The sequence below is a fragment of the Hordeum vulgare genome, chromosome 1H (genome assembly GCF_904849725.1).
Source record: "Hordeum vulgare subsp. vulgare chromosome 1H, MorexV3_pseudomolecules_assembly, whole genome shotgun sequence".
Classification (NCBI taxonomy): domain Eukaryota; kingdom Viridiplantae; phylum Streptophyta; class Magnoliopsida; order Poales; family Poaceae; genus Hordeum; species Hordeum vulgare.
In genome coordinates, this window is record NC_058518.1 from 380,727,982 (window position 1) to 380,742,794 (window position 14,813).

Here is a 14,813-nt window from a genome sequence, read left to right on the forward strand (position 1 = left end):
CGGACATCTTTTCGATGAGCTGCGCTTCCTCTAGCTTCGATGAGCCGTCGTCAGAGCTCTAAAGCCCGCTCTATCCATGTATTGGCCGGTCTCGGTCCGGCACGAGCTCGGCCATTGCCGGTCCGGTCCCTGAAGACAGGACCGCAACGCTGCTTGGTCCGGTCCAAACCGGACCGCTGGCGGCCGGTCCAAACGCCGGCTCGGACCGTGTTCAGGCTGACTCGCAACCACGTGCCTAACCATTGAGCCAATGCTTTGTTTGCTAGCTCTAATACTATGCTCTATAGAAATAGTACTTCTACCGTTTTTGTAATGTTGTTAACCACTTGTTGCATGTTACTGACACCTATATATACATATCTCTATGATTTGATGTCCTCGATCGAGGTGTTTCACATCAGTTATCATTGCAGTACAAAACAAATTGACTAAACAGGCTGCAGGTTAATTAGATGGACTACACACTGTTTCTATGAGCTTGATCTCCTGTTGCTGCCAGACATGCATATGCCGCGCCCATCATTGACCACTTTCTCCACAGACCACAGTATGTTGCCCATGCTTCTTTCTTTCTTTTTTGTTGGGAGTTACTACTTGTGCTTCTTAACCAAGGAAGATTATATTCACTTGTCAATCACCGGCCTCATTGGTTGAAACCAATTCAACTGGAAGATACTACTGGCTAAACTGAGCAAATCATTTGACCCATGTACGCGTGAGATCCGCAAATGAAGGAATGCCAAATTGACAAGAGCGTACAAATTCCCCCCAGCTAGATCGATAGCCAGTTCATCAAATCAGGCAGAAACATGTGCACCGCCTCTGAAATCCCCAGGCTTTGCTAGTGGGAGTGGTACATGGCTCAATAGATTAAACGGGACGGTGTGGTGGGAGCGCTTGGCTAAACTATGCCGCGGAGTCAAATGGTTACGTGCGCGCGCCGATGGATTCGACGCCCCGGGTAGAGAACATGTGGTGAAACGGTGGCTGGGCATGTGCTCGGATTCGAAAACCAACACGAACTGGCCTCTCCCATGCAATGCAACAAACCCTTTACATTACGTGCGTCCCAAAGGGTCCAAGTCAGGCCGGCGTCTCTGTATTTGTCACTGCAATTTGTTGCGCTGAGTTAAGGCTTTGGTCAGCTGGTCGTGTGCAGTTCAGCTGCTCAACGTGGCAAGGCCAGCAGCCACACCCGTATACTCCATAGGATGCTGAGGTAAATTCGCCAGTCGCTGGGGTTAACTGGAGGGTTGCCGGCCTCTCTGGTGATATTTTGCAGGGAGTCTGGCTCATAGGGTACTGCCTGCCATGTTTTCCACCGGGGGTGTTCTCTACAATACTGCGTGATTTGACTTGCACCATGCCTAAAGCTAACCAAACATTCCAGTCCTTAGGTCAGAAGAGATCGGGAGTACATCTGCACTGCACACGGTCATGTGCCGACGATGATGCCTCAGCCCACTCAACTTCCGGATCTGGCTAGCAAGTCACAAGTCAATCCATGAGCCAATTTGCATGCCGAGCTAGCTTGGCTAGGAACAAGCTTTTCATGTGCAGACATGGCACGGGGTCTCATAGTCACATGCCAACGCATTACCAGCAACGCGTCTAGCCTCGCATTCCAAATATCGTTCGCATTAAGGTCGGGATTTCCAGGGTATCATTACTAGAGGGAAGATGCATGTGGGTACGAGTAAAATTAAATCACCGTGACCCCACACTTTTTTGGCAACAAAAGAAACACATGTATCTAAAACTCATCAAATCACTCAACCCATGATCGTCAACGAAAGACTTTGAGCTAGCAAAAGCTTGCGTGACAAAGATAAGGAATTTGGAGCATATGCGCAACACAAAATTTTAGGAGTGCGCTCATGCGACGACAGCCAAGAGATCCGACTCTCTGCAGAAGCAGTGCTTCTCTTCTGTTCCCAGGTCCACCTGTAGGAATGCATCAACACAATGAACCATTGCATAACAATGAACCAGGAGGTATTTGCCACCATGACAAACCCACAAAAAATGTCTAAGTTACAAGCGAGACACTAGCTTACCTCATAAGCGTTTATGTCCGAGAAGAGAACCTGCAACAATCACAAGAAGAGCATGGTTAGAAAATCCCATGTGCTACGTAATTATATTAGTATAAAAGAATACATACATGAAACACCTATGTTAACCATCAAAGCTGATAGAAGAAAATTGTAAGTAACGCATGGCACGTGTGAGAGCAGGAAGCATTGCAGATACATAATAAACTAACAGACAGAAAATTGAACAACCAGGCAGAGGTGTTATCAGATATATGCAGCATACTGTGTTCATCGTTTTGGAGGAGATAAAAGCAGCAAAACAAAACATGTACTGCTGTATTTCTCCAAAACCGGAGTTAGTTTAACATTATATTGAATAAAACACATGCACACATTTGGCACTGAAAGGATCCATGTTCAATACAGCAAAAAAAAAAAAAAACTGCATGTCAGTTTCTTTCCAAGAAGGCTCAACACACCTTGCCCTATAACATAGCAAAACGTTGGATTTGCTAGTTGCGTAAATATAAAGAAAGATATGCATACACAACCAAATCAATAAAGGGAAAGTCAATTGCTCATGTAGGAAGCTTTGAGAAGCCCTCACTGATCATGGAGGTCATTTTCAGCTAATTTTGAGGCAACTATTCTTCGCGGTATATGGTGTTGAACATAAAAATATATTGTGTGATTGGTTGGTAGTTGCGCCTTGCAGGTTAGCATGAGCATTTTCTTTCAGACAACAAGCCTTGTCTATATTTCAACCTGGTTAGCAATGGCCACCAGCTCACTTTTAGCCACTAAAGGGCAGTATCTAGACATGGAGTGCATTTTCTTATCTATACCACTATATAGTGTACAAATAACATTAAATATCAGCTGTTGAATGAAGCTGATCCAACGGTTGAGAGGTGGCAAATCCGAGTAATCTTGGCCATTGGATAATCTCTCCACCACATTAGATTCTGCCATGTGTACTAATCCAGACGATTCCACACTTGTGCTTATGCACAAACTTGAAAACAAAGGCACTTCTCCTTTCTTCTAGACTCTTCCATACTCCAGTTCCCCAAGTTCTTCTCTGTTTAAAGAATCTCCATTCATATTTATTCTATCATTTACGTTGTACAATATCCACATAACACATACACTTCTCATTTGTTCTAGATTCTTTTATACTCCCACCGTCCCAAAATAAGTGTCTCAACTTTGTACAAGCTCTAGTACAAAATTGCACTAAGCTTGAGACACTTATTTTGAGACGGAGGGAGTACTTCAGTTCTCCCAAGTTGTTCTCTTCCAAAAGATTTGACATTTATTTTTACATTATTTGTTTTGTTTTGGTTCAAAGCGGATGCAATATCTTTCCAAAGTCCAAATTTATTTGCAAATGGAGTACTCAATTGTTCTTACATAAGGTGTATTTATTTTTTGATAAAACTCGACAATGTAAGGTGCATTTTTTTCTAATTCCTCGTAATTCCGTTTTTAGGCCTCCAGAAAAAAGGTAAGTACCTCTCCCCCAATGACATGTATCCATCCTTGTAGAGAAAGAAAAAAAGAAAAATATCGCTCTCCCGATTGCGTGTATCTCTTCATTTCCTGGACTAAATGATATACTTAGCCGCTAATCAATGATTTAGCCAAGGTTAATTTCGCCCAAAATTGGCTATAATTATGTGTCTTGGTCACCGTGCCGAAAATAATACACCTTACATAAAGATGGAGGGGTATTACACAAGAGTTTCGTGTAGTATATAACTTGATTTCGAATGGGATAGGCAATGAGACATAAACCTACATCTTAGTTAAATTTCATTTGTGTGTTTGACTCTAAATGTATATGTGTACCTATTGTAATGTGGTATGTTGATCTCTGGTTGCACTTCACTCTTACATGCAAGACACGTGTAACTTCCTAGTAGATGAAGTGTGTCGTCACATCTATGACTATAACTTGTGTTGGTAAATACAGGCAAAAGCAAGCAAGCCAAACTGAAAATAATCACCATTTGTTTTATGCAACACTAACATCCAACTCCCCGTTTTCATTAACATACTTCCAGAATCCAAAAGAAGCAGCACTGCAGGAAGATTATATAGATGCAATATCAACAGCACAAGGAACAACGTGCAAAGCATATACTTGCTTCGTGTGCAAGCATTCACTGCTCCTTTGTTTGTGAAAAGCTTGGACAGGCATTAAAAGGAGACCCTTGAGGAAAAAAGAAATAATCTACTCACCTTCTTTCCAGCTTCAACTTCACTAACATCAACACCGACCGATAAAATCTGCCTCAACAGAGAAACATTGTGAGATTATAGCCTGATAAAGTTACCACAGCACAGCAGACGCTTATAGTGACTTAAAATGTTACCTCGCCCATCAAATATCTCTCAAATTTAACAGCAGATTTTGGTAGCAGAACTCCCCCAGCAGATTTCTGCAGTTCAAACAGTTCCCTTAGAACAATCAGCCAGACAATAAGAAAATTTTCTCCTATATAAACTTTACTCGTAACATAAAATACAAAACACGTTAAATCCCCAGAATATGCAGTGATATAGGCTAGTCAAAGAAAATATTGCTTCTAGAAAAGTAGACAACAGCAATACTGATTTAGGGCTACTGGATCCACAGCATGTCCAACTATTTACACTATGTATAAGCATTACAAAACACCCGATCATTATTTCTTACTATCCCAAGGGAATAGGGCTCAATAGTCGTATCACGTTTTTCCATGAAATTTATCACATGTGGAATTAAATGCAGAAAACTACTTCCTGACATATCTTAAATTGTCATTCCAAAACGTGCTCTGCCTTAGTTCAAGTTGTACTACCTTCATAGCACCACAAGATTATGTATTTTTTCTATAAGCTACGTGCATATACAATTCAAGTTCCAGCTTAGTTTAACTGAACCAAGTTCAGATGTGGTAAACCACTATAGATTTGTGAAGAATATAGCTATAGTCCAAATTTAGCGTTTGGGTATCTCAAAACGTGACCACTTAGGACAACTTTCCTACAATTTTCACGTCATCTGTTCACCGGTGTGTAGCGGTATACTTAAGAGGGATTCATTCGACTAGAAATCTAGAAGCACTGCAAGTGGGTAATACACACCACTGCAAGCAAGCAATGGGCCAATGGGAACAAATAAACAAAGTAAATTCGGCAAACCGAAAGACACTGGTTCGCAGCGGAGAGACCTCTGGGATAGTCTCGAGACGGACGAGCACCCGGTCGGACTGCGGCTCCACCTGACAAAACGAAGACCAGCAAAGGCAGCAGAGCGTCAGACCTCTGAACCACAAATCCCACCAAAAAAGGTAAAATAATTAGCTGAGCAGACGCGTCTCGTCGGCGGCGCGGCGGCGGTCACCTTGGATGGGTCGCACTTGATGGCGGCGCGCACGCGCACGGAGGATGCGGCGCGGCGGCCGGGGGCGGCGACCGGCCTGCGGCTGGTGCTCCCGACGGCGCCGTGGAGGAGGAAGGGCGAGGTGGCGGCGGCGAGGAGGGAGGGGGCCATTGGGAGGAGGATGCTGGTGGATGCGCCCGGAGGGTTCTAGGGGGAGAGGAGGGTTTTGCTCGGCAGCTTCGCTCAGCGGGGAGGAGATGGGGGAGGCTCCTCTTATCTGCTTTGCTTTCGCAGGAGGAAGACGGCAACGGATGGGTTGTTTTCTTCTCGATGGTTCCGCCAGGGTTTAACGGGCTGTGCAGTTTCTCATGGACCTATCGGTCAATTGATTACATAGGCTAGGCCCAAAGATGAGCCGTCATGTTAAGCAAGGTTCTTATCAGATTGATGGCCATTTTGTGCTTAAAAAAAAACCACTCCCTCCTATCTTTTTTAGTTTGCATACGAACCGTTCTGTTTTAGACAGATTTTGTTTTGCTTGCATAGTTTAATTGTTTTGATGATGTTATGGATTGTATCGGGGATATAAGCAATGAAGAAGTTAGAATACAGTATCTATTATGCAATGATGAAATATGAATCAATTTATAACATTAGCTGAAGTATTTGGTATGTTGCTTATACTAACGGATCTCACAGAGTTCTGTTGAGTTTTGTGTGACTGAAGTTTTCAAGTTTTGATTGTTATCACGACGGACAAAGGAATAAAGAGCGGCAAGAGCCTAAGCTTGGGGATGCCTAAGTCACTCGAAGGTAATATTCTAGGAAGAATCAAGTGTCTAACCTTGGAGATGCCCTCGAAGGTATCCCCTCTTTTGTCTCAATCCACGGGTATGACACTTGGAGCTACATTTTTATTCATTACATGATATGAGTTTTGCTTGGAGAGTCGGTTGCTTTTGTTTGCTTTTAATTTTAGTTTGCCACAATCATAATTTGCTCGACACACCTATTTGAGAGACAAATACCTTCATTATAATTTGTTAGAATACTCTATGTGCTTCAATTATATCTTTTGAACTTAAAAGTTTCTTTAGTACTTCACTTATATTTTTTTGAGCACGGTGGAGTATAAATTTTATAGAAATAATTGCACTCTTGTTCTTCACTTAAATTTGTTTGAGAGTTTATATTCAGTAATGGCAATTTGCATGGGTCATAATACTAGTGCAAAAATAATAGGTATCCAACGAGTGATAATCAAAACCATCATGTAGCACATAAAAGAGAAATTGTGGGTTAATCATATTGATGTGGTAATATGAAAAAGGTGTGAGTGCACCATTGTTGATTCATAGAAGTATCGGTATTAAGAGGTGTTAATTTCTTGTTTGTCTAGATATTAAAAAGGCATGGTGGGCATGTGTGAGCATTTTTATTCCTCGTTAAAATCCTAGTCTTGTTTCGGGTTGGAGGCGCGCGATGGTTAACTCCTCCCAACCACCTCCCTCGGGGCATGCGAGTAGTTCTTTGATTTGTGATAAAACTAATAAAACTTTGCAATAAGTTTATGAGGTATTCATGACTAATGTGAAACCATGGACATACCCAATCTCACCTCCTCATATTTTTTAGCCTCTTCGGTACCGTGCCTTGCCCATTCTCACCTAAAGGATCGGTGTAAACTCCGTCGGTGCATCCAAAACCCGTGACATGATACGCTCTAGCACACATAAGCCTCATTATATCTTCCTCAAAACAGCCACCATACCTACCTATTATGACATTTCCATAGCCATTCCAAGATATATTGCCATGCAAATTCCATCGTTGCGCCATATGACTAGTTCGTTCATCATCATATTGCTTTGCATGATCATATATGGTTGACATAGTATTTGTGACGAATCCACCGTTCATTCTATTTTTACATGTCATGCTAGATCATTGCACATCCCGGTACACTGCCAAATGCATTCATATTGAGTCATATTGTTTCATAGTTTTTCATATCGAGTTTTCATATTGAGTTGTAAGTAAATAAAGTGTGATGATCATCATTATTAGAGCATTGTCCCGGTGGGGAAATAAAAATGGGGGAGGCCAAATGATCCCACCATAATAAAAAAAAGGGAGAAAAAGAGAGAAGGGACTTTGCTACTACCCTTTACCACACTTGTGCCTCAAAGTTGCACATTGTTCTTCATATAGAGAGTCTCATGTTATGTAATTTTCATATGCTAGTGGGAATCATTTTTTCATTATTACAAACTTGGCTTGTATGTTCATATGATGGGCTTCCTCAAATGCTCGAGGTCTTCATGAGCAAGCAAGTTGGATGCACACCCCCACTTAGCTTTAGTTGAGCATTCATACACTTATAGCTCTAGTGCATCATTTGCATGCCAATCCCTACTCCTTGCACTACTGTAATCAACTTCTTTGCCATCTGCCATAGCAAACGGCAAATACCTTTGTCGTCCACCGGCCGACGGCAAAATTTTCTCCATTGCTAGGCTCGGTAAAGACCTTTTGCCGTCTGTCGGCTTGCAGCGGATGGCAAAGATCTTTGTCGTCGGTCTGCCATGGCCAGCAGACAACAAAGGAGCTAGACGGCAGCCGACAAGAATTAGCTCCGTTAGGTGCCAACGAAGCCTTTGCCATCTGCCTGGGGGGCTTTGTCGTCTGCCTTGGGGGGAGGGGGCCTTTGTTGTCTGCCGGGGTGGTGTCGTCTACCTTGTGGGGGGCCTTTGCCGTCTGCCAGGGTGGGGGCTTTGCCGTTTTCCTGGTGGGGCCTTTGTCATCTGCCTGATGGGGGCCTTTGTCATCTGCCAGGGACACCAGCTGATGGCAAAGTGACCATATAGGTCAGCCTTGCTGCTCCTAGGTTGCATAAGTGTGTGCCACGTGGCACCTTTGCCATTAGCTGGCAGACGACAAAGGCCTTTCCCGTCAGCTGGCAGACGGCAAAATGCTTGTATTGTCACTTTTTTGTTTGTTTTCACTTATTTCCCTACATTCTCATAATACTTCTATGATATATAATTTCTCAAACATCATATGTAGATTTAGACATCATAGAAGAAGCATAGGTGAAAGGACGTGGATGTCGCCTAGAGGGGGGTGAATAGGCGCTTTAAAATAATTACGGTTTAGGCTTGAACAAGTGCGGAGTAAAACTAACGTTTAATTTGTCAAGCACAAAACCTAAAATAGTGAGGCTCACCTACGTGCACCAACAACTTATGCTAAGCAAGATAAACAACTAAGTGATAGCAAGATATATAACAAGAAACAATATGGCTATCACAAAGTAAAGTGCATAAGTAAAGGGCTCGGGTAAGAGATAATCGAGGCACGTGGAGACGATGATGTATCCCGAAGTTCACACCCTTGCGGATGCTAATCTCTGTTTGAAGCAGTGTGGAGGCACAATGCTCCCCAAGATGCCACTAAGGCCACCGTAATCTCCTCACGCCCTCGCACAATGCAAGATGTCGTGATTCCACTAAGGGACCCTTGAGGGCGATCACCAAACTCGTACAAACAAGGTTGGGGAAATCTCCACAACTTAATTGCAGGCTCCCAACAACACCACGAAGCTTCACCACAATGGAATACGGCTTCGAGGTAACCTCAAATGCTCGGGGAAATCTCCACAACCTAATTGGAGACCCCCGACGCTTTCCTAGAGCTTTACACCACAATGATTGAGCTCCGAGGCACCACCAAACTTCTAGGATCCCAATGCACCCAAGAAGAACAAGTATTACGGCACCAAGCACCCAAGAGTAATAAGCTTCTCAAACTTCACTTCCACACATCACCGTGGACAATTAAAACCTATGCACCAAATGCAATGGCAAGGGCACACGGAGTGTCCAAATCCTTCTATCTCAAATCCTTCCACAACAACTAATGCTATGGAAGAAAATGAGAGGAAGAACAAAGAAGAACACGAAGAACTCCATGACCTAGATTCAAGGGGTTCCCCTCACAAAGAGGAGAAAGTGATTGGTGGAAATGTGGATCTAGATCTCCTCTCTCGTTTCCCTCAAGACTAGCAAGAATCATTGAAAGGATTGAGAGTTAGCAAGCTCAAAGAAGGTCAACAATGGGGGGCAAACACGAGCTCAACAGATAGAAAACCATTGGGGAAGAAGACCCCTTATATAGAAGTAGAAAATCTGATCGTTTTCTGCCCATAAGTCGTGGAGGAGCGGTAGTACCGCTCGGAGGAGTGGTACTTCCGCTTGCACAAAAGTATAGGTCGGGCAGCCAACAGACACGCAACACAAAAGTACTACTTCTCCAACCAACGGTACTACCGCTACTTACTAACAAGGAAGAAACCGAGCAGAAGTACCGCTACAAACTTCCGCTCCAAAAGGATTGCTAAGCAGAATCGAAAATAATTGCTCAGGACGGTACTTCCGCTACAAACTTCCGCTCCAAAATAATTGCTAAGCAGAATCGAAAAACTAGAAACATAAGCGGAAGTAAGGCTGGAAGTAGGGAGCGGCAGTACTGCCTAAGCGGTAGTACTGCTCAACTCCCAGCGATACTTCTGCTTGAGAGAGAAAAACTGCCCTGCCACTAAAACCGCCATAACTTTCGCATATGAGCTCCGAATTGAGCAAACTCGAGCTTGTAGGATTAAGGACGACAATGGCTATCCAACAACGATATATAGATGTGAAACCTCTATGAATGAAGAACCGACAAACACTCCAATCATTGAAAATATCATAGAAGATGCATATGGACTCCGTTTTCGATGAACTTGAGCTTGTCATGAAGATGACCATAAGCTCTACAACTCACGAAGAGAACCACCAAACAAGAACCAAGAAATATGATGCAAGGATGCAAATGGTTTGAGCCCTCAACGAATGATACGATCAAGCTACTCACTTGAGAGTCTTCCTTGGCAGTACGACAATCTATCCTAAAATAGAAAAAACCTACCAAGGGCAAACCTATACCTTGCACATAGTCCACTTGAGCTAGATGATGACGATCTTGACTTCCTCAAGATGTACAACCTTCCTTGATTGAGTTGGCTTGATGAAAACTAGTTGATTGCTCCCCCATACTCATTACAGGTGAGCCACTCTCCAGCACATCTTCACAAGTCCATCGCCACCACAATGGACGGCAAGCTTCAAGCATGATATCTTCGTGATGCTCCACTTGAATTTGCACACCACAATCTTGATGATGAACACCACTTGATGTCATCCTTCATGGGTTGAATGAGATCTTCCTCTTGACGCAAACCCATGGAAACACACCTAACCCCACATAGAACTCTTACGAAGACCATGGGTTAGTACACAAAAGTGTAATGGACAATGCTTACCATACCATGGGATCACTTGATCCCTCTTGGTACATCTTGTACGCCTTGTGTGTTGATCAACTTGATTTACACTTTGTCTTAGTCTTGATCAACCTTGTTTCTTTATGACCATTCTTTGGATAATACCTTGAATACCATCTTGGTTATCATATAAACTCCTTAAAACCAACAAATGGACTTCAAGAAGTGCCCATGGACAAATCCTTCGAATATAACTTAAGGCAACCATTAGTCCATATGGATTATCATCAATTACCAAAACCACATATGGAGAAATATGCTCTAACAATAGGCCATGTATCCAACATCATCGTGAAAATATTGAGCAATTCAACAAATAATTTCACATAGTTCATCCATATATACACATAGTTTGAAACATCACACTGTTCATCCATACAAATCAAAACAAAAAGAAAACAATAGCAGCCCATCAATTCCACCTTCCATGAAGTGAACCAAATCTGCAAAATGAGAATAAGAAAGTTAGAAGGATAAGAAGAAGAAGACTAGAATAAGCAGAAGAAGAAGAAGAAGAAGAAGAAGAAGAAGACTAGAAGAAGAAGAAGAAGAAGAAGAAGAAGGAGGAGGAGGAGGAGGAGGTTTTACTATAGTAAAATAATTGAGAAAAACAATTCTGGGCAGCATCTTAGGGAGGTTAAAACATGGGCTTAATAAATCCAAAAGGGGTTGATCTCCTGGACTTAAGGGTTTGGTAGGGTTCTCTATGGCTAGTAAAATTTTCACAAGCTTTGGGGTAGAAAACAATAGGGTTGCAGTGCAAACTGCAAAACTAGTCCAGAACAGAAAATAGGATGTGGTGCTCAAATTTTTCAAAACACCAAAGTGAGTTTTTGCATAAAAGTGATTTATATGAACTCCTTGACAACTCCAAATGTTTTGTAGAACTTTTGTAGAATTATATCTAGGGGTTGTAGTACAAAACAACAAATTGGACCAGAATAGAAAAGAAAATAATGAGCTCAATTTTTCCAAAACACTTTGGCTAAGTTTTTGCATAAAATTGACCTAGGGGCATCATATGCCCTCACAGCGGAACACAAACTTGTGGCATTGAAAAAGTGTTTTGTGTGGCTACCTAGGGTTTTTGGGGATATTTAGGAACTTATAGGATGAAGAGGGGCGTTAGGAGGCGCTAGGGGGGCCATCACACATCAGGGCATGGCCACCCCGTGGGTGCGCCCCGTTTTGTGTCGGCTCCCTCCCGTGGCATCCGGACTCCTTCCTAAGCCTCAGGATCTTCTTTTGGTCCAAGAAAAATCATAAAAAGTTTCCTCGCAATTAGACTTCATTTGGTGCGGTAAACCTGAAAAGCCAAAAACATGCAGAAAACATCAATTGGTACTAGCAACACGGTTAATAGGTTAGTGCTCGAAAATAATATTAATTGGTATGAAAACACCCAAAATGTATCATAGGATGATAATATTATAGCATGGAACAATCCAAAGTTATTGATACGTTGGAGATGTATTAAGCACAAGGCGGAATAGAGACTTGTAGCGGTGGAAGAAGTGTTTTGGGAAACTCTATAGGGTTTTCCCAATATATGTGAATTTCTAGGGCACATATCAGGTCAAGAGTGTGGGGTGGCCCCAAGCCTTCAAGGCATGACCACCCACCTTGGGCGTGCCCTGTTGGCTTGGCGCCACACCTTCGGTCTCCCTCCAAAGCTTGCAGGTTTTATATTTGTCCACAAAAAATCATCCAAATTTTTCCGGGTATTTTGACATCTTTTGGCACAATATTCCTGACACGCCAAAAGCAAGCAGAAAATAGCAACTAGCACAGGGCATTGGGATAGTTTAGTGCTAAAAAATAATATAAAATAGCAAGTAAATGCTTAAAAAGTATCCTAGAATGATAATATAATAGCATGGAACAATAAAAAATTATTGATACATAGGAGACCTATCACCATGCATTGCCCTTTTCTCACCTCGAGAGTTGGTGCAAACTTCGCCGGTACATCCAAACCTCATGATATAGGACACTCTTTCACACGTAAACCTCCTTATATCTTCCTCAAAACTTCCACGATACCTTCATGTCATGGCATTTCCATTGCCATTCCGAGATATATGGTCATGCAAATTCCACCATTCCGTCTAATGAAGTGTGTTCATCATCATACTTCTTTGCATGATGATATAGTGATGACATGATATTTGTGGCAAAGCCACCGTTCATTTGTGTTATACAAGTTACGCTAGATCATTGCCCATCCTGGTACGCTGCCAGGGGCAATCTTGTAGAGTCATTTTGTTGAATTGTAATATCAATTGTAAGTAAACGAAAGTGTGATAGTCATCATTATTAGAGCACTACCCTAGTGAGGAAAGTATGATGGAGACTACGATTACCCCACAATTCGGGATGAGACTCCGGACAAAAAAAAGGAAATAGAAAAAAACAAAAAAAGGAAAAGAGAGAGAGAAAAGTTAGTAAGGGTAATGTTACTATCCTTTTACCACACTTATGCTTGAGAGGTAGCACCATGTTCATCATATAGAGAGTCTCCCAAGTTACCACTTTCATATATACTCGTGGGAATTTTTTTATATCACTTGGCTTGTATATTCCTATGATGGGCTTCCTCAAATGTCTGAGGTCTTCATGAGCAAGCAAGTTGTACGCACACCCAATTAGGTTCCAATATCTTTCATAAACTTATAGCTCTTAATGTTTGAAATATGCCCTAGAGGCAATACAATAGTATTAGTATATTCCATATGCATAATTAAGGGTTAATATTCTATGCTATAACTACTATGATTCTCAAATATGTGATTCGGTGGAATATTGGTAATCACGTGTGGAATGGTAAACAATAAAACTAGGATTCTTAGTGTTGCCTCTATGACTAGATTAGGTGTTGTTAGTAATCATGTTTTCTTGATCTTAGGATATCATTAAGTGCAACGATAGTTCTAAAACAACCTTGAGAGTATGATGTTAGGAGAATGATCATATTGAATCCACCCAAACTTGTTCATTATACTTTGAGATAATATCTTTTAAAATCAATTGTTATAACAGAGAGTGTTAACATGTGTTTTATGTTCCTTAGACCATAAGAGTATCATAGTCACTTCCTTCCGTAAGATGAGCTTTGGGGTTGCTCAATCGTCATCTGTAACTAGGTGATCATAACAACAACTTACATGTTCATCAGAAAGATTGACAAGGGACTGGATAGCTTGAGCATGGGATTTCCTTCTCCGACAGTTGAGAGATATTCTTTGGGCCCTATCGGTGTGACAACACCTATCATCGTCTGGTCAGATACATGTGATAATGTCACGAGGATGCGGGAACACATCGATGAGAAGGAAGAACAAAACCGTAACGAGAATAAATTGTATAGTGAGCATGTGCATGACTCAAGTGTATACTGATGCTTCTCGGGTTTTGTAGAGTATCGTGATGCAAAGGGAGTGTCACATGATAACCAAAGGTTTACTTGAATATCATTCGTGTAATCATAGGAATTGATATGAATGTCCATGGTTTTGCTACCGGTCATTTAACGAAGGAGTTTATTCGTGTCTATGAGTTACCAAACCTACAAGATCACACGATTAAGGTAGTCACAATCTGCTAAGTGTTAGTGGGATGGGAGTATCAAGGATTTATTTGTGAATCGTTTCATTAATATCCGGAATAGTTTATAGAGGAACCAAAAGCATTCTCGAGTCACCAAAAGAGATTAGTATGTTTCCATAAATTTTATGGTATGAGGACACATTGGCTAGGACGAGGAGTAAGACCCACTAGGAATTTTGTGAGCACAAAAGGATTTTTTGCGGAGGACACGGACCAGACGCCATGGTACCTCGCGTGTGGCCAAGACGCGGACTATTCCTTACCATCCAAAACCAACTTTGGGGGGGGGGGGTCTCCCCAAGTTACACCTACTACCACATGTCAATAATTTTCGTAAATTCTTGATAGATATGTCTGTGAAAAAAAACATTTTCTAAAGGACAAGAACTATCACATGAGTCCATTTTTCTTGTAGTGA

General features: G+C 42.0%; 1 protein-coding gene across 1 annotated transcript; it reads right to left on the reverse strand.

Annotated features, from left to right (window-relative positions):
* Positions 1-1,754: 1,754 nt before the first annotated feature.
* Positions 1,755-5,710, reverse strand: LOC123438993 (10 kDa chaperonin 1, chloroplastic-like). Its single transcript, XM_045115819.1, has 6 exons — positions 5,428-5,710; positions 5,255-5,305; positions 4,415-4,480; positions 4,281-4,328; positions 2,058-2,087; positions 1,755-1,944 (listed from the first exon to the last, which is right to left on the reverse strand). The coding sequence occupies exons 1-6, from the start codon at positions 5,575-5,577 to the stop codon at positions 1,876-1,878; spliced, it is 414 nt and encodes a 137-aa protein (XP_044971754.1). The 5' UTR covers positions 5,578-5,710; the 3' UTR covers positions 1,755-1,875.
* Between the last annotated feature and the right edge of the window lie 9,103 nt (positions 5,711-14,813).